Below are 19,884 nucleotides of genomic sequence, written 5' to 3' on the forward strand. Positions count from 1 at the left end.
TCTCTATATCTCTTCTTTTCAAATAAAATAAATAAATTAAAAAAAAAAAACTGTGTAAAATGGAATTGTATGGATTTTGGCCAGGTCGAAGCCGAGAGCCAGAAACTCAGTCCAGTTCTCCCATGTGAGTCGCAGGGACCGATTACTTGAGCCATCACCATTGCCTCCCAGGAAGCATTGGACATTGTAGTTTCCAGACTACTTTTTCTAGCTCACCTCAAAATGCTTTCTGGCTCCAAAGATTACTGAAAGACATTAGAGATCCTAGCAGGAAGCTGGAATCAGCAGCCACAGCTTGGACTCGAAACCAAACACTGATGTAGGAGATATGCATCCCAACCCATGTTGGAACTGCTAAGCTAAATGCCCACTTGCAGACCTATCTTTGAATTCCTCCTTTGCATGAACATTTTCAGGTCTCCCTTGCAGTAAGATAAAACGTGAAATATGTTCTAAGAGAGGAGAGAGACAAGCACACAAGTGTCAGGGAAGGCTTTACAGCAGAACTGATACTCATGCTAGGTGTGGTCAGAAGGGGAGAACTGATACTCATGCTAGGTGCAAGATCCTCAGATCTGGGGAAGGACTGAGGGCAAAGGCACAGAGCTGTGGAGTGGGTACAAACCACAGTGTGAGGTGGAGCTAACGAGAGCTGGGCGCACGGTCACAATCTTTGATTTTTCTTCTTTGTTTCATCATCCCAATTTGGGAATAAGTGTTAACTTGTTGTAGTATGGTTTCCTTGTAGTATGGTTTCCACTCCCACTACTCCATGGAGAAGTCCTGATGGAGGCTTTCAGTGACCGCCGTCCAGGGGGCAGGTGCATCTCTGTCTCTGTAGAATGTGTACAGAGGCATTGGTTATTGTTGATTCCAGACTACTTTGTCTTGCTCTCCTCAACATGCTTTCTGGCCCCAAACATTACAGAAAGACACTGGATTGTATAACCAACTGTATTTAAATCCTTCTCAACTGTGGCTGATGCTGTTGAATTAGGGAAATTCATTAGTATCTCTCAGCCTTCTTTGAAAGGAAGGAGAGATACCTAACTTGGAATGTGGTTGTAAGGATTAGTAGAGATAACTTACAGTTAATATGTTGAAATAAGTGGCTGCAGGCATCCGGGAGGCTCACTGTGTGCTTCCTGGCAGAATGTGCCTTGCCCTTTTCCCTCTCATTCTGTTGCCCAAGTGTTAGCCTCCTCTATCTCAGATACCTTGTCTCTCTTGTTTACCTGTTGAAACACTCACCACCCTGAAAGCTTAGCTTTCGTGCCTCCATCAAAATTGAGCCTTTTGTCTTCTGGGGTCTCAGGACTGATCATTGGAAAGCTGCAGTGACTACCAAATATTTTCGTTGTTTGCATCTCTTACTTTCCCACTGGATGATAAACTCCTTCAGGATAGAGGCATGGCAGGGAGATAAACTGGGTTGAGACAGTGCCCCCACGACTTCTCTACAGTGCCTTACACATAGCTATCATGCCTTAGGGCTGACTTCATCACCCTATTGTTTTGTCATTTCTTTTTTCCCGTAACTATAACCATATGCTGTTAATTCCTAAGTCTTTTCTGTAGCCCTCACTGCCCTCCTGAACTTTCTATGTGATCGAAGATCTGGTGAATGTCCCCAGCTGGCTATCCCAAAAGGCAACCTGTCCCACACTGATCTTCATCTCTTTCTATTCCCATGTGCAGTCTGCCTTTACCCTGCATATTGTATCCTTTGATGTCTTAGTCCTCCCAGCCACTGAAGCAGAAATTGGGAAGCCATTCTTCATTGCTTCCTCTTCTTTGTCATCTACATTGAATGAGTCACCAGCTCATTTGTCTTCTAACTATCTTCTTTTTTTTAAGATCTATACTTATTTGAATAGCAGAGTTACAGGCAGAGAGAGAGAGAGAGAGAGAGAGAGAGGCGGTCTTCCATCTACTGGTTCACTCCCCAGATGGCCGCAATGGCTGGAGCTGTGCCAATCCAATGCCAGGAGCTAGGAGCTTCTTCCGGGTCTCTCATGTGAGTGCAGGGGCCCAAGGCCTTGGGCCATCTTCTGTTGCTTTCTCAGCCCGTAGTAGAGCTGGATCAGAAGAGGAGCAGCCAGGACTTGAACAGGCGCCCATATGCGATGCTGGTACTGCAGGCGGCAGCGGCTTTACCTGCTTACTGTTTCTTGAATTCATCCCCCCTCTTGCTATACCAGCAATTGCTGCCTTCGTTTGGGCATCTTCTCTCAGCAGGTTTTACTGTCATTTCTTTCTAATGAGTCTACTTCACCCTGTTCCTATTTTGTCTTCTACCTCTACGACCTCTTTATGCCACAACCCCACAAGTAAAACCCTTTGGTGGCTCCTTTTCCTATATATTAGGGAGGAGAAAATTGGTTTTCTCCTGTCAGCCAGCCCTGATCCATTTGGTACTGGCTGCTGCAAACACTGCCATTGGGCTCAGAATGATTATTTAGTGATGTTGACAGTGCAGTGGAGTGGGCCAGGCATCACCCGTGGCTCAGATTAAGGTCAAGTGCTTTAGATGGCACAGGATCTTCCACAATCCTGATCTCCCCTGTCCTTATCCATAGCTCCCACCATTACCCTGCATCACATTATACCTTGGAGCAGAGGGAACTATTTTCCCTTCTTGATTTTGTGCAAGCTCTACCTGCTTCCCTCATACTTAACAACAACCTTAGTGTGTGAGAGGCATTCATGAGGTGGTTCCTGCCTGAAGCTAAGTGTGATTTTTTTTTAATTGTTATTGGGGCCAACACTGTGGCATAATGGGTAAAGATGCCTCCTTCAATGCCAGCATCTCATACAGGCACTGGTTCGAGTCCTGGCTGTTCCACTTCTGATCAAGCTCCCTGCTATGGGCTGGGAAAGCAGTAGAAGATGGCCCAAGTCCTTGGGCCCCTGCACTGTTGTGGAAGATGAACAAGCTGCTCCTGGCTCCTGGCTTTGGATTGGTGCAGCTCCAGCCTTTACAGCCATTTGAGGATTGAACCAGTGGTTGGAAGTGCTCTCTCTCTGTCTCTCTCTCTGCCTCTTCTCTCTGTAACTCTTTCAAATAAATTTTAAAAAAATCTTAAAAATTGTTATTTTAATTGACAAGTAAAAAACTTGGGTTCATCATATATAACATGGTATTTTAAAATATGCACACTGTGGAATGGCTGAGCTGGTTAAGTGTTGTTCCTCTAGGCTCTCTTGGTACCTGGTCCCTTCTCTATAACACACATCCCATTGTCTTAAAAACCGCAGTGTCAACCCTCACAGTAAATTCCATGAGAGCAAATATCATGACTCATTGTCTTTGGTCTTCAGTAGTGAACACGATACCTTTCGTGCAGTATGACTTGTGCCCCACATTGCATGCTGAATTATAATGAATTAGCAAGGAATTTTGATGGATGAATGTCTTTTGCCCTTTTTGATTCAAGTGATTGGTGAACGTCCTTTTGCTTCAGGGTGAAAGGACAGATTGGAGGAGTGTTAATGCAGAAGATGTAGACTGGCACATCAGGCAGTCAGCAGCCATTGGAAATTTTTGAACAGGAGAGCATGTAATGAATGTGGTATTTAAGGAAGATTGATCTGGAGACAACCTTTTATTACAGGTTTAAAGCTCTGCTGGCAAGCGTAGGTGGGGTGGCAGGGGTGGGGAGAGGGAGAGGCAAGCAAGCGTTTGAAGCCGTTCAAGAACAGCTTCCTGGGTCTCTGTACTTTCATTTCCACATTTGCTCGAGTGGGATATACTTGCTGGCTCCTTTCCTAATATAAAGCGGAACACTGTGGTTATTTTTATTTTTAAAGAAAGAACATTCTTATAAAACACCTAAGTGAGCCATTTTGCATAGTTACCTATGTACCATATTTGTTGTGAATTACTTGGAAAGATGGATTATGAGTTCACAACATTAAAAAAAAAATTGCACCTGCATAGCTAGGCTACAATTGTCTGAAGTCAGTGAAGTTTTCATTTGTGTACATTTTGAAATAATTGTTACTATGAAGAAAACTTTAGTTGGGGTTTTCATCACCCCCCTTTTAGTTTAACATCTCTATTTTCAGGGTAGTTTTGCGTCTTTTTCTCTCTCAGGAACATTTGTATTTTGTGTTTGACTCATGTGACTGTGCTTCCTGGTTAAAGTTTGTCTTTCATTTATTTTGAGCCATGTAGTTCTACCCTGCTTTATTCTTAATATTGGCCATTATAAACTTCTTAAATTACAGTTGCTTTGTTATTTTTTATTACAGGGTTATGACTCGTTGATCAAAACGGACTTTTACAAATACTTTGCACTTTTGATTGTTTATTATGGATACCAAGGAAGAAAAGAAGGAACGGAAACAAAGTTATTTTGCTCGGTAAGCATTAACTTTGCAAAGTTGTTTCTGTACTTAAAAAACATTTATATATCTATGAAGACTTTGTAAGTTTTGCTTGCCCTTTTTTGTCTTGTGACTTCATGTATAGAGCAGGTAATCAGTAGAGGGAATATCTATCTTTCAGAGTATTTTCAAAATATATCTGTCGTTCAAAATATTTTGCTTCATCCTTTTTCTTAATTGTGTTAGAGAGGAAACATTTGGTTCTACTCTTTCTTGGACAGTTCTCCCAGGCCAGTGCTAAGAGAATCTAGCTGCCTGCACTGACCTGCAGGTAGCTCTGAATTTCATGTTTGGCGACTTACTTTGAATTTAAAGTTGCATATGCTTAGTTCCTGCCATACTGTAGCTTAATTGGCAAAAGTCTGTGGCACAGTTCAAGCTTACCACCTTGTGGGGTGTCCATTACTAAAAAGTGCTTTTGTAGATAGGCGGAGTTGGGGAAATTAAGGCATTGGAATATGTGTCACTTTTAAGGCTTAAACTCTTTCACATATGTACATTTGGTGATAGCTGAATAGAAGTAATCTGGTATGTGATTGGTTACTGTTTATAGGCTTAAACTTCTTTGTGGCAGCACTTACTAATCGTAATAAAATGAATGACATGTTAAACATTTATAAATCATTTTGATAGAATTTTTTCACGCTCAGACAATATTCTTTTTTATAGATTGATCTTTGTGTTCTCTTAAATTGAAATAATTATTAAGGTATGAATTTAACCTCATTCCATCCCCAGTTCCCAAAGCATGCTCCTTAAAGATACATTTCCAGTTTCCTAAATATAAGTCTTGGAACTTAATCCAAAAATTTTTTTGTTGATGTATTTATCCAAAAATTATGCTGAATTTTAGGTTGCTCATAGGAAAAGGAAGGAAATAATTTAAGGACTGGCTATATAAGTACTTCATTATTTATATTAAATCAGTCTGTGACATAGGTTAGTTTATAGAAATAATTTAAGGACTGGCTATATAAGTACTTCATTGTTTATATTAAATCAGTCTCTGACATAGGTTCGTTTATGCTCACTTTGCCAGCGAGGTAGTTGAGGCTCAGAGTCTTATGTCTGTTTTATGGAGGGTTTGAGTCAGCATTCAAACATATGGCTGTCTCTCAAGGGCGTGCTCCAGTTAGGAGTAATGAACCATGAAGAAGGATTTTTTTGGGGAAGCAAGATTTTTTATTTATTTGAAAGGCAAAGTGACACACACACACACACACAGAGAAAGAGAGAGACAGACAGACAGAGAGACAGAGAGAGAGAGAGATAGAGTGAGAAAGAAAAACAGATATTCCCTCTGCTGGTTCACTCACCAAATGGCCACATTGGTTGAGACTGGGCCAGTCCAAAGCCAAGAGCCAGGTACTCCATCTGATTCTCCCGTGCGAGGCTGAGGTCCGCATACATGGGCCGTCTTCTGCTGCATTCCCCAGCACATTAGTAGGGAGCTGACTTGGGAGCATAACAGTGTGGACCTGAGCCAGTGCTCAGATGCAGGATGCTGGCATCACAGTCAGTGCCACAACACAGGTCATGGAAAGCAGAATTTAATTTACTAGTTGTGGTGAAATGTTTTCTGGTGTTCAGAACCAGAGAGTAACAAGATTGTGGAAGGAAGAAATCAGGCATCTAACAGGTGAAATGTTAGATAGGAGATAGGATGTTTAGAATAAATAAGAACCAGGGCCAGTACTGTGGCGCAGTGGGTAGGCCACCTCCTTTGATGCCAGCATCCCATATGGGTGCTGGTTTGAGTCCTGGCTGCTCCACTCTGATCCCAGCTCCTCGCTTCATCCTGGCCCAACCCTGACTACTGTGGGCATTTGGGGACTGAGCCAACAGATGGAAAATCCCTCTCTTCCTCTGTCTCTGTCTCTCTCTTTCTCACTCTTCCTTTCAAATAAATAAATCTTAAAAAATAAATAAGAACCATGTAACTTTATGTTGAGATAACTATAGATTCATGTGTAGTTGTATGCAATAATAGATACCCTGTGTTCTTTTTCCAGTGGACCCCAACACTAACATTTACAAGCCTATAATATGATATCACACTAGGACATTGACATGGATACAATCCACCAACTCTATTCAGATTTCACTAGGTTTCCAAGCACTCACTGTGCCTGTGTTTGTATGTATTCAGTTCTATGCACTTTTATCACATGTACAGATACCCACCAGTACCCACCATCTCAGCCAAGTACAGAACAATTCTATAAAAGGGATCCCACCTTTCATAGCTAATGCTCAACTCCCATACACACCTGCCACCCCGACAACTACTAACACACCCTCAATTTCTGTAATTTGTTATTTCAAGAATACTATATAAGTGGATTCATATACTATATAACCTTTGGCAATTAGCTTTTTTACTTGGCATAATTCCTGTGAGATCTGTCCAAAATGCTGCATGTATCATTGGTTTCTTTTTTCTTATTGCTTAGTAGTCTTTTGCAGTGGGGAATCTATCACAGTTTTTTAGTCATTTACTTTTGAACAGACAGTGGGGTTGTTTCCAACTTGAACTGCCGTGAGCAGAGATGCTCGAATCAGCCGTATGTGAGCTTTTGTGTGGACATCGGTTTTCAGCTTCTGGGATAAATGTCTGAAAGTGCTGTGATGTGGGATGCCAGCACCACAACCGGCAGCCTCACCTGCTTTACCACAGTGCTGGTGCCATTCTGTTAAGTGTGTAGCGATAGCTTGCTGAGGTTTCAATTTGTTTTATTTCATGACTGATGAAATTAAGCATCTTTTCATGTGCTTATTAGCCATCTGTGTATCTCCTGAATTCAGTGAAATCTCTTTTCATGTCTTTGCCATTTACTAATTGAATTGTTCATTGTTTTTACTGTTGAATTTTGAGAAATCTTTATATGTTATAGATACTAATCCTTAATCATATATGCGGTTTACAAACATTTTCTCCCAGCCTGTGGCCTGTTTTTGTTTGTTGGTTGATTTGCTTTTTATTTTATTTGGAGGGAGAGGGCGGGGAGAGATCTATTGCTCGTTCATTCCCTAGATGCTGGCAACAGCCAGGATGGGTCCAGGCTGAAGTCAAGAGCACAGAACTCAGTCTAGGTCCCCCATGTTAGGTAGCAGAGACCCAAGTACCTGGGCCATTGACCATCACCTGCTGCCTCCCAGACGATACATTAGCAGGAAGCTGGATTGGAAGTGAAAGAGCTGGGGTACAAACCAGGCACTGCTATATGGAATGTGGGTACCAAGCTGTGGCTTAGCCAGCTGTAGCACAATGCTTAGCTCTGTGGCTTGTTTTCTTATGCTCTTATCAGAGTCTTTAGTGAAGCAAAAATTTAATTTTAATATGCTTCAGTTTATCAATTTCTCCTTTTGTGAATTATGCTTTTGGTGTCAATTCTGACAGTCTTTAGCCTAACTTTAGATTTTGAAGGTTTTTTCTTAAGGATTTTATAATGTATATTTTATATTTAAGGCTATGATCCATTTCAAGTTAATTTTTGTATGGTAAATGAATTTAGGTCAAGATTTTTTTTTTTTTTTTTGGTTTGCCTATGGATGCCCTGCACGGTGTTTTTAAAAAGGTGTGTGCCTTTTCAGTCTGAATCTAAAGTGATTCCAATAATAAAAGTAATGGGCAGTTCTTGAATAGCCACCTGCTCAGTGTTAAAGCTCTTCATGTCCCTAAAATGTAGAGTAAGGGGTGACTCTTAAACTGAGAACACAACCCAAACTGTTCTGGGAGAATAGCAGTTTTATCGCCTTTGATATGTCAAATGCCTACCTTGACTTCTGAAAAGTATTCCGAGGCTAAAAAGAAAAACATATCCAAAAGTGTTTAAATGCAACCTTGGGAGATGTAAGATAAGGGCATAAATCTGGAGTGCTATTGAAATAGTACTTGGGGTTGGCGCCGTGGCGCAGCAGGTTAAAGCTGTGCCCTGCAGTGGCAGCATCCCATATGGGCGCTGGTTCGAGTCCTGGCTGCTCCACTTCTGATCCAGATTACTGCTGGTGCTCTTGGGAAAGTTGTGGAAGATAGCTCAAGTTCTTGGGACCCTGCACCCATGTGGGAGACCCAGAAGAAGCTCCTGGCTCCTGACTGCCTGACCAAGCCTCAGCCACTGCAGCCATTTGGGGAGTGAACCAGTGGATGGAAGACCTCTCTCCCTTTCTCTGGCTCTCTCTCTGTAACTCTGTGTTTCAAATAAATAAATCTTTAAAAAAATAAAAAAACAAAAAGAAATAATATTCAACATGATTTGTTATTGGGAAGTGACAGAGAGGAAGGTAAGAAAAAGAGAAAACAAGCCTATAGTTTACTTATTATAATACAATGACCAGAAATGGTCAAGCTATTAAAAGCAAAAAGTGATTAAAAAAAAACACAATCCCCCGAAACCCATCATTAGAGAGAGCCAAAGTTTTGCTTATTTTCAAATGCCTTTGACAAAACTGTGCCACTGCCATAAAGAAGAATCACTGACAGAAGTCACCTGGATGCTGGTTTCTGACAGCATGGGGCAGATTTCTCTGCAGTAGGGTACTTAGAGGCCATGGAAGCGAGCTGTCTGCAGAGGAATATTAAGGGCAGACCAAAGTGAGGACCCCACAGTTTTCTCTTACTGAGTCACACCACCTGTCTCAGCTGTTTGCTCGTGGTCAGAAGAAGGCGAGGGCTTTCCCTGAGGTTCTGCCTGCTACCACAGTGGTGTATCTGAAACCCCAGAACTTGCCTTTCACTTCCCTTTGGGCCTTGCTCCTTCCTGGTCCCCTTTGCAGTGGTTACATGACCCGAGTGATATCTTATCATGCAGCTTCCTAAACGCTGTGTGACTGTTTTGGTAAATGATCCTTTACCAGAACTCCTTTGTTGATGGCTCTCTCTCTGAATGTAACATCAAAGTTAAATTTAAAAGATGCTATTTTGATGTTTGGTTCAAAATTTAGTGATTTGAGTGTCACCTGGTCCTTCCTTCCTCATAGCTTATCTTGAAAAACTGCTGTGCAAGTTGAAACAGCAAGGGTGGGTTAGTATCACTTCCAGATTCATTCTGGGGAGGTCCTGGTACGTTTTCAGGATCTCCTCACCTTGGCCCCCCTGGTTTCAGGAGCCTCAGTGTAGTGTCGTTCATTCCAGAACAAATGAGTCATGAGATCCTTTACCATGGGTTTGCAAAGAATTGCTGTGTTCAAAAGCAATGAGTCTTATATGTATATTAATTCTGTGATCCCTGACAGATGTTAAGAAATAAATGAGAACTCATTGACTCAAGCAGATTCTGCTTTCTGTCCTGTTTGTCCGTGTGTCGTCAGGACCCCTGCTTTCTCTTCTCCCGCCTGTGGTTGGAATGCAGGTCTTTTTCCAGTAGTGCCATATGGGGCTGTCTTTCTCCATGCTCATTTGACATTATTTGATTTTTGTGAGTTTCATGTAGATCCTCCTATGCTATTTGTATGTGTGCTTGAAAGTGCTTTGAAAGTGTATTTTTCAGAATCAATGATTAACTGAAGACATCAAAAATACATTTGTATTTTTGAATGGAAGTGGTGTGCCTTGGAAGGTTTACGTTTGTCTCTGATAAGGTGTGGGAGGGCTTGTGCATGGACTCTGAGTGATAAAGCGTCATCAGCAGACCCTGCCTCCTCCAGGTCCCTCCTCCCTAGATCTGCTGGCTCCCACCACCAGTATTCCCTGGTTATCAAGAGAAGCAGAACAGCCACTCCCACCGCATCTCTGCTCTTACCAACCACTGCAGAGCTAGCACCACAATCCCTGCTACCTCTGTGGCCGCCTCCATGGTGATGGATGCAAAGTGTAGAACCAGCCTTAGCTCCCATCCCTACTCCTCAAATACCTCCTCACTCCTATCCCCAGCCACTGTCCTGGCAGTACAACGACCGTGAGCCTCTGACCCACCAGCAGAACACCTAATGTTTGAAAATCACCTCTGTGTATACCTTGGGCAAGTTTCCTAAACTTCTTTTACCTCCCATCTCTTCAATTGCTAAATGCAGCATCCCAGCTAAAAATGGGGAGAAGAAGAAGCCCAAATGGAATACCACAGGGAAGACCAAGGCTGAGCTGCTGGTCCCTCATCCCAGTCTTCAGGGAAGAGGATTTGTAGACCGTTTGAACCTACTGCATAGTTTTTTTAGTGTGCATGTTTAGGAACTTATATAACTTTTCCATTCAAACAAAACAAACCAGTATAGTTGTGAAAATTGAGCTGATAGAGCAAGAATTCCTGGTACAGTAGGTATTCAAATATTCTTTAAAAAATTATTTACTTACAGAGAGGGAGAGACAGCGAGAGAGTGAAAAAGCAAGAGAGAGATCGTCCATCCTGCACTCAGTGGTTTACTCCCCAACTGGCTGCATAACCCACTGTGCCACAGTGCCTGCCCCCTCAAACACCCCTTTACTAACAAACCATACCTAGCCTCCTGTACCCAGCTGTGCCTTTTTTATCACATAGTTCTCATATTGATGCCCTAGTCCCATCCTGTGAACTGTTCTTGTCATTCAAATAAGAGAGCAATGACAATATTACAAGTTGGAATCATGGTTTCCCAAAGATGATTTGTTGGCACTGCTAGGTTCTAGAATATGATAAAACTGAATTATATACTGTGGTCTAAATAGCCTTGAGAAATGTGAAGCCTCCTTTTGTTTAACAGTTGGACCACAAGTCCATGAGGCTTGGTGGACAGATGTGCTGGCTCCGTGGCTTTCCATGCATAGAATTGGGAATCAGAGTCCCACTACTTCTGTTGCTTGGCATCCTATGAAATCTCACATGTGCTGGAGATATGGACCCTCTCAGCCCTCAGAGTCGCCAGGCAGGGATTGGGTGACCAAGGACCTAGGCCAGTCACTTTTAGCTATGAGCTGCACCTTATCTCAGTACTTGGTGTGAGTACTATCCTTTCTGTACATGCCTTGCTGTGACACAGGCTTGTAAAAGTGGATCCAGATTGTTTTTATACCTAAAAGCTAATAAATAGAAATTTTGATGCCCAAATATGATTTGACTGCTGGGGAAATTTGGACTCAAAGGAGTTGAATAACTTCAGTGCTGCATGTAAGCAAAGGAGGATTTGAGCCCACCTCTGCCCTGCACCCAGAGCATAAGGCTGTGCTGCTTGCCCAAGGCTGTGTGACACCTTGGTGGCAAAGACTAGAACACAGCTTGCCTGACCTGCTCTCTTCACAGTGTGGGTTGAGTCCTGGCAGCTTAATGTTAATTTACACATTGTAAACTAATTTGAAGAAATGTATTCTGGATTCTAAAGATCTGACTTAAAAAAAGTAATCTTTTCAAAAGCATGTTTATGATTTGAAAATATCCCATACCACCTGTCTTGTTAGTTTTATCCATCCATAGTATATTTAATGCCAGAGTATTAACCAGCCAAGGCAATGGGGAACATGTAGTATGTGTACTCTGCCTGTGTGAGTCAGGGTCTTGCATTGCAGTTTTCCACTTTCTACTCTATTGCCCGTAGTAGAAATGAATGCAGAAATGCATTTAAGCTGAAAGCCTCTGTTTGCCTCTTGGTTAGGACCTGAGATCCCGTGGAAGGCATCACTTGGACAGGGCTGGCTGACATCTATGCAGTGGTTGACATCAGGATGTATTCTCTGTCTCCAGCCTCACAGAGGCAGACTTTGAACCCTGGGAAAGAACTGTCTCTTTCTGTAACGCCCGTTGTAAGAGTGAATGAACCACGTGGGTAGAGGGGTGTGAGGTGAACTCTGCCCTTTCTTTAGTTAACAGGCTGTAGATTGTTTTTTATTGCTGGCTAAAGGCCATTAGAGAAGATTTGACCATTCTTAGTATGTCTGAAATTTGAGAAGAAATATACTACCAGTTGTTGGATTTAGATATTCTATCATATCACAGGTTTTAGTTGTGTTAAGATTTCAAAAGCAAATAGAGCAATTTTAGTCTGTATTTACTCTGTATCATCTTAGTATTTGGTCATTTTATTCTGTGAATTTCACTATGCCTACTGATTTTCATAAAAGTTAATGCTAATGGCATTTGTTGGTACTTTTTATAATTTTTTTAACTTTTATTTAATAAATACAGATTTCCAAAGTACAACTTTTGGATTATAGCGACTTATTCCCCCCATAACCTCCCTCCCACCTGCAACCATCCCATCTCCCGCTCCCTCTCCCATCCCATTCACATCAACATTCATTATCAATTATCTTTATAATTTTTATAATTTATTTTTCTTTATTTGAAAACCAGAGCTAGAAGGGAGAGAGAGAGAATGTGTATGTGTGTGTGTGTATGTGTGTGTGTGTCTGGGGGTGGGGAGAGAGAGAGAGAGAGAGAAAGAGAGAGAGAGATCACTTATCTCCTAATTCTCTCACTAAATGACTAACAGTTGGGGCTGGTCCAGGATGAAGCTTGAGAGCCAGGAACTCTATCCCGGTCTCCCACATAGGTGGCAAGGACCCACATACTCGAGCCATCATCTGCTGCCTTAGCATCTATCTGCTCCACTAGTAGGAAGCTGATCAGAAGTGAAGGCAGGACTGCCTCCCAAGTACTCCAGTATGGAATGCAGGTGTCCCAAGCTGTGGCTCAACCTGCTGTGCCACAACATCCACCCCAACTTGTAAGTACTTTACAAAGTGCTTTCAAGACATTCCTCACAATGATCATACAGTATATATAAATGAGATGATTGATTTATTGTTTTGGAGGTTAAGGACTTGCCCCCAATTCTTAGCCTCACAATGGCAGTTCTGAACCCTGAATCCCTATTTACCGCATCTGTATCTCTGGTTGTTTTTCTTCATTCTGCATTGTCTCAGTTTACATTGTGTGAAATAATTTTACTTTGAAAGGGAGATTAGAACAACCTGTTAGCATCATAACATAGTAAATAGGAAAAAAACATAGATGGCTTTAGTAGTAGAATGTTTTAGTTGACTTTACTGGAAACCATACTGATTTCAGGTTCAGGGAACCATCGTCGATGACTGTTGTGTCGTATGCCTGTAGCAATCCACAGCACTGCCCAAGAATATTCTCTTGCATGACCTTCATAGCTCTTGCTTGTTTATGTGTTTATAGTCAGTCTCCTCTTGAGTGGCCATCTTGGGGGTGGAGCCTTTAATAGTTCAGGTCACCCTCAGTGTTTAATAGAGATTGGTTTGTAACAAATGTTAAATATTTGCTGACAAACTGACAGACTAAGAATAATTGAAACAGCTTCTTAACTGCAGGATATAAATGGTTTTTGAGTCTCGATTTTTATCACCACAGAATTTTCAGGATTCAGCAGTTTTGTTAAGAGGTTTTCACAATTCAACACTTTTTTTAATCTAAAAAAGATTAAGAATGTTTCAAAATCATTTCTTACAAAAATTTGTAAGTGCCTTATTTAACAATATTGTTATCATTAACTCTTGCCTGCATTGTAATGTTGTTTATGGCTTACATTTCCTATTTTCTCGATTAAGCTGAGACCAAGAGGCTCTTAAGGGACATTTACATTGCTTATCATACATTACTGTGAAAAACATCCATGGTCAGGTTTGATCGTCTCATGTTTCAAGGAAATCATTAACTTTTTTCTTTTCTTTTTTCTTTCTTTTTTTTTTTTTTTTTTTTTTTTTTTTTTTTTGACAGAGTGGATAGTGAGAGAGAGGCAGAGAGAAAGGCCTTCCTTTTTGCCGTTGGTTCACCCTCCAATGGCCACTGCGGCTGGCGCATCCCGCTGATCCAAAGCCAGGAGCCAGGTGCTTCTCCTGGTCTCCCATGCAGGTGCAGGGCCCAAGGACTTGGGCCATCCTCCACTGTCTTCCCGGGCCATAGCAGAGAGTTGGCCTGGAAGAGGGGCAACCAGGACAGAATCCGGCGCCACAAGGCGGAGGATTAGCCTGTTAAGCCACAGCGCCGGCCATCATAAACTTTTTTCTAAAGAGATTAAAAACAAGAAGGGCTTATAAACATTCAGCCACTAACAGGTATGTTGTGCTTAATTTTAAAGGGACAGGCAGTTACTTGATTTGATTCCATATAGAGTACTGATTTTTCAGGCCAAAGGTTACAACCCATTGGGGATGATCAATGGGAACCAGCACTTTTTTTAATGGACTGGAACAGAACAGATTGCACTAGGCTAAGCTAGGCTGAAAAGAAAAATATCAGAGGTGGTGTGTGTAGTAATAAAAAATAATCACTCATAAAAATTTTGTTTTAAATATTTTAAGTACATATTTAATCATAAAATGATCTTTTATTGTGGGCCACGATCTCAAATGCCTCTAGGATATTGAGAGTGAGGTTATTTTTTTTATCATTAAAAAAGAAATTTCTTTGAAAAGTATTCATCTAACACACATTGAGCAGTTGTTCCAAGGCAGCTGTGCATAAAGTGCCTGTTCTGTAAATATCCCTTCCCACAGAACAATGTCCTTATACTATTAGGATAATGTCAAGGGATCAATGACAAGCAGGTTTCCGTTTAACCTGAAATCATGGAGTGATTTGGATATCGCAAATCCCAGATAGAGACCAATAAATTGCAGCAAAACCCCAGGTGGAATTAGTGCATTTATGAAGCTTGGATCACTTTGGACCCCCTGTAAATTTCTTCTCTTAGGAACTACATGTTAGCCATGGAGCCTTGGGTATAGTTTTCTTTAAAACAGAAATGATAATACTATCTACTTTATAAGGTTGTTGAGAGAATTGAATGCACTAAAATTTATAAAGAATATTTTTAAAATAAGCACTAATGAATTTTAGTATAAAATTGTGCTCTATAAATGAGAAAGAATAGAGGAATAAATGAGAAAAAGTAAGAATAAATACATATGCACACATCTTATGTAAATTTCAAGCTGTTCTATATCCCCCACCCCCAACTCATCAATTTACATAATCTAGGCACAGTGCTCAGTGAAAGGCCTGGGAGTCCAGATTCCAAGATTCCAGGGGAAGAAAAGTGATTTGAGCCACTCAGCTGTCCACTCAGCTCTCTTATTGTTTTGACAGTTGAGGACAATTGTATCTGAACTGGCTCCTGAATATGAATTTAAACCTAGCACTCTTGGCTTGAGATAGCTTTTGTTACGTTGCTATAAACCGAATGTTCAGGCCCCTGCTCCCCCTAAAACTCACGTACTGAAGCTCCAAGTCCCTGGTGTGATGGTATTAACAGCTGCATGGATCTTTAGGAGATAATTAGGTCACAAGGGTAGAGCCCTCAAGATAGAATTAGTGCCCTTATAAGAGAGACACAGGGAAGATGTTATCTCTGTCTACAGTGGGAGGAGACAAGAAGGCGGCCACATACAAGCCAGGAGGAGGGCTCTCTCCAGGAGCTCCAGGACCCAAATCAGTCAGCACTGAGACCTTCGACTTCCCAGCCTCTAGAACTGTGAGAATAAATGCTTGTTGTTTAAGGTCTCCTTGCTGACCTCCACGGAGTATTTGTCAGCAGCAACACCAACTAAGATGTGCCAGCATCTGACATCTTCCAGTGTTGCTGCTCAGAGACCTTTCAGTAAGAGAAAAGTGAGTTCTGAGCCAAAAATTCTTGGTGCCACAGCTCTGAAGCTTCAGTTCTCACACTTGCAATTCAGCTGCTGGTGTCTTTTCCCTGAAAACTTACATCTGAAAATTCCAACTAATCATCTTCATTCTGTCTACCTTCATAAGTCAAGTTTTAACTGCCTAGTTTCCCACGCATCTTGCCAGATTAGTATTCCTGGGCAGAGCTCAGATATGTCACTTCTGTGTCCCAGCTTCTTGCTGGCATTTGAGATTCTTACACAATATGGCTCATTCCTACCTTCTGTCTTTATAGTATACTTTGGTTTTCTGTGCATGTCCTACACTTTTTCCCACTTAGAACTTGGACTTCTGCATACAAAGCTGTTTTTCACTCTCCTATAGACAGTGATGAGTGCATCCTTCTGTCAAAGCCATCTTTAATGGTGGCTTTGCCCTCTGGAGGCTTTCACTGTCATTTTTCCCCTCCTACCCCTCAGCCCTTAGCTGCCCCCCCCCCCTCCCCCCGCCACTCGACTCAGTGGGCATCATGGGGCTTCTTTGTGCCTGCTGTCGGGGCCCCTACCCCAGCTTATGTGTTGGGATTACCCAATGTCTTTCCTTATGTGTCTGTTGTTATTTATTCTCCATTCTTTTTCCTTTTTATATTCCTCACAGGATCAAGCCCTGTTTGTCAAATGTATCTCACACACATCTATGGTGTAACAGACTGATTTGCATTGTCATGTAATCTTGTAATTATTCCATGAGGTTTTCCCTGTTATCATCCTAATTACAGATATAGTTGCTAAGCCATGTAGATATGTGCCTTGCCCAAGGCTACATAACTATGTAGTAGCAAATGCAGGTTTCAGCCTGGGTGTGCCTGACCTCACAGCCCACACACTTCATTAAGCTATGTAAAATTTAACTTTCTAGAACCTCATGAGTTTTAATATGAGGGTAAATGGGAATTACTAAACAATAAAATGATGAAATATGGTATCTTCTGATTTTCAGTAGCACTTGTTCATGGGAACTTTGGGAAGAAACTAGGATATCTGTTCTACCAAAGAAACCTTGAACATCCCCATGTACCAACAACAAAAAAAAAATACAGTCTCCTGACCATATATTTTTGAAATAATTCCTCTATTACTTCATTCTAGGTTCAAGGTTGCAGGCTGTAATAGCTGTAACTCTCTGAGCTTGCATACTTTTGTGGTAAATAGGATGACCAGGTGCTTAAGCCACAGGACATTTGTTCATATAGCTTTACTACTCTTTTCCTTTGTTTATTTCCATTTCAAATAAAGTTTGCATAAACCAAATGATTAGGGTTTCATTGTTTTTTCTGTGCTCATTTTTGGGGTATTGTACCAGTGAACAGACATGTAGGGGCCTTGCCTACTTACTTTCAATTTTTGCTTTTTGCACATAATGGTAATGACAAGGGTAGGGGGCTATGTTTAAGGAGCCCTAGCAAGAGACAGGTTGTTCCAGGATTTGCAAATGTGATTCAGCACCAGACAATGCAAAGTCGGTCTGTCAATAGCTTAGAATATGAAATTGAATGTTCAAGGTGCAAGAAGGGGGAGAGATGAGCTGGTTGAATTGGAGGACTTCCCAGGCCTCTTCCCAAAGCAAGACAGGATCTAGCATCTGGTGAGGCAGAAGGTAGTGGAGAGTGGGAAAAGCATCCCTTCTCAGCAATGCTCTTACGTGGGGCCGGCATTTGGCACAGCGGTTAAAATAACTCTTGGGACACCCACTTCCCATATTGGAGTGCCTGAGCTTAAGTCCCAGCTCTACTTCTGACTCCAGCTTCTTGCTCAGTGCAACCTGGGAAGCAGCACGTGATAGCTCTAGTACTTGAGACACTGCTACTCATGTGAGAAATCCAAATTGAGTTCCTGGGTCCTGGCTTCAGTCTGACCCAGCCCTGGCTGCTGTGGCCCTTTGGGGAGTGAACCAATGGTTGAAAGATCTCTCTTTCTCTGTCCTTCCCTCCTTTTCTCCTTCCCTCCCTCCCTCCATTTCTTTCTCTCTCTTCCTTTAAAATAAATAAAAAATAAGTAAATAAATGAATTTAAAAATTCTTTTACTAAAGCTAAGAACCGATTTAATTTGAGGAAGAATCAAAGGTGATTTTGAGGTAAGGTTTCATGAAGTGAAATGAGAAGTGTAGTTTGGCTATGAAATAAAAAATGTTAGAAATGGAGAATATGAAGGAAAATTTAAATATAGGACAACCAGAGAATGGGGAAGATAAAATATGCCAATAAATTTTAAAGTGGTATTTATTAGTTTATTTATGGAATGCTTGAAGACAAAATGGTCAAAATGTGATCTTTGGAACTTATGAAGCAACTAGAGGCCAATTATGCATGTTTTAAGTATTATTTTCTAAATAAAATATTAATTGTATTTCTAAATCACCCTGGCTTTTTAAAATAAAATTGGCACATGTGTTTTCAAGGGCACATCTGTTGAACAAAGCAGACTGGACTCAGCATTAATTGAGTTCACTTTTGGACAGGTGAAGTAATTTAAACCAAATCCATGTCTGAGATGATTGAGCTGAGTCATTAATCATTGTGTTAACTTTTCCTGGGGGTGTGAGAATGTGTTCCTGTTGACAGTGACAGCCGTAGTGCATGTACTTCACAATTTTCAGTGAGAAGGGGCTTTGCTTTTGAAGTTTCATAATACATAATATAAAGCAGATGAGTTTTGCTATTTTAGATTAACTTTGTTAGCACAGCAGAAAGCTGAGTGGTAATTTGGTTATTTCATTTGGAGAAGGTAATTGAAGCAGATGCTGGTGAGGTCACTGGAGACTGCAATCTCCATCTCACTGGCTCCATCTTTGGTTTTTTTCAAGGGAGGTTGTTTCCTTTTGTTGTTCAAGATCAACTGCTTTCGCTTGATAATGAGAGAAATTTAATTTTGCTTACCACAACTTGAAGCTTATGTTATATGGATATTTTTCTTTTATATGAGTAGATGCATTTTAAGTGTAAAAATGAGTTATCTGCACACATTTATATATGTGACAATGTATAATATTTTCCTTTGATAACAGTGTATGAATTTTTAAAATATAAAAATCAGTTGTAAGCATGCACATATATGTTTATATTATCTTTTGGTGCAATTATATGAAATTACATTGACAAAGACTGTTGACAGTTAGATTGTTATGCAGTTAATTGAGTTGTGAACCTAATATATGTAATCTTTACCTTTTCGTTATTTATTTTTAATGCAGAGTATAACTGTTTCCTAGGTTTAAATAAATGGCCCATTCAGATTTAGTATTTTCTAATTCAGCTACATACTTGACTCCTCCCAGGTCTTTTAATCAAATATAAGACTTTTTTAGAGTCATAGAATGTTTATATTTGCGTTTGAAATCACGTGTGCTGTGGAGAGAAACACATACGTTGCTTGCACCACAGATAGACTTGAGATGCCTGCATCTGCTAAGTCCAGAAGGTAGAGTGGTAAGCCAAGCAAATATGGTCCTTGCTCTTAGGGAGAAGTTGTTTGTTTTTTTTTTTTTTTTTTTTTTTTCATGAAGACATTAGAGAAAACCGCAAATACATAAGCCATTGTGCACTGTCTTTTTTTGCCATGAGGGAAAAGCTGTTATAAAATTATGAGGACTGCTGGGAATGTATCCACTTTAGACAGGAGTGGTACTCAAGGAAGACCTCTATAGAAAAATGGCATTTATATGCAAGTAATGCTCCCACCTGAGGTCATTAAATGACACATATTTAATAAATTCACCGGGTAATCTGTGTTTTTAGGAAAAGGGCTGGGGAGAGAGGAAAGGAGGGGATTCTTAGGTAGCAAAAAAACTTAGATGAAAAGTCTGAAGGTGGCTGGCGCCGCGGCTCACTAGGCTAATCTTCCGCCTTGCGGCGCCGGCACACCGGGTTCTAGTCCTGGTCGGGGCACCGGATTCTGT

At 41.0% G+C, this 19,884-nt stretch overlaps 1 protein-coding gene across 7 annotated transcripts in view; it reads left to right on the forward strand.

Moving 5' to 3' along the window:
* NCOA7 (nuclear receptor coactivator 7) overlaps window positions 1-19,884 on the forward strand; it is a 162,553-nt gene that overhangs the window by 23,128 nt on the left and 119,541 nt on the right. For 6 of the 7 annotated variants that reach the window (XM_062186720.1, XM_062186719.1, XM_062186725.1 and 3 more), the window contains exon 2: window positions 4,255-4,365. In XM_062186720.1, coding sequence (XP_062042704.1) covers window positions 4,316-4,365 — 50 coding nt within the window. In that variant the 5' untranslated portion in view covers window positions 4,255-4,315. Of the gene's footprint in view, window positions 1-3,593; window positions 3,615-4,254; window positions 4,366-19,884 lie in introns of those variants that run through there. The other variant, XM_062186724.1, reaches the window with a different exon arrangement.

The sequence above is a fragment of the Lepus europaeus genome, chromosome 3 (assembly GCF_033115175.1).
Source record: "Lepus europaeus isolate LE1 chromosome 3, mLepTim1.pri, whole genome shotgun sequence".
In the NCBI taxonomy this organism is placed as follows: Eukaryota; Metazoa; Chordata; class Mammalia; order Lagomorpha; family Leporidae; genus Lepus; species Lepus europaeus.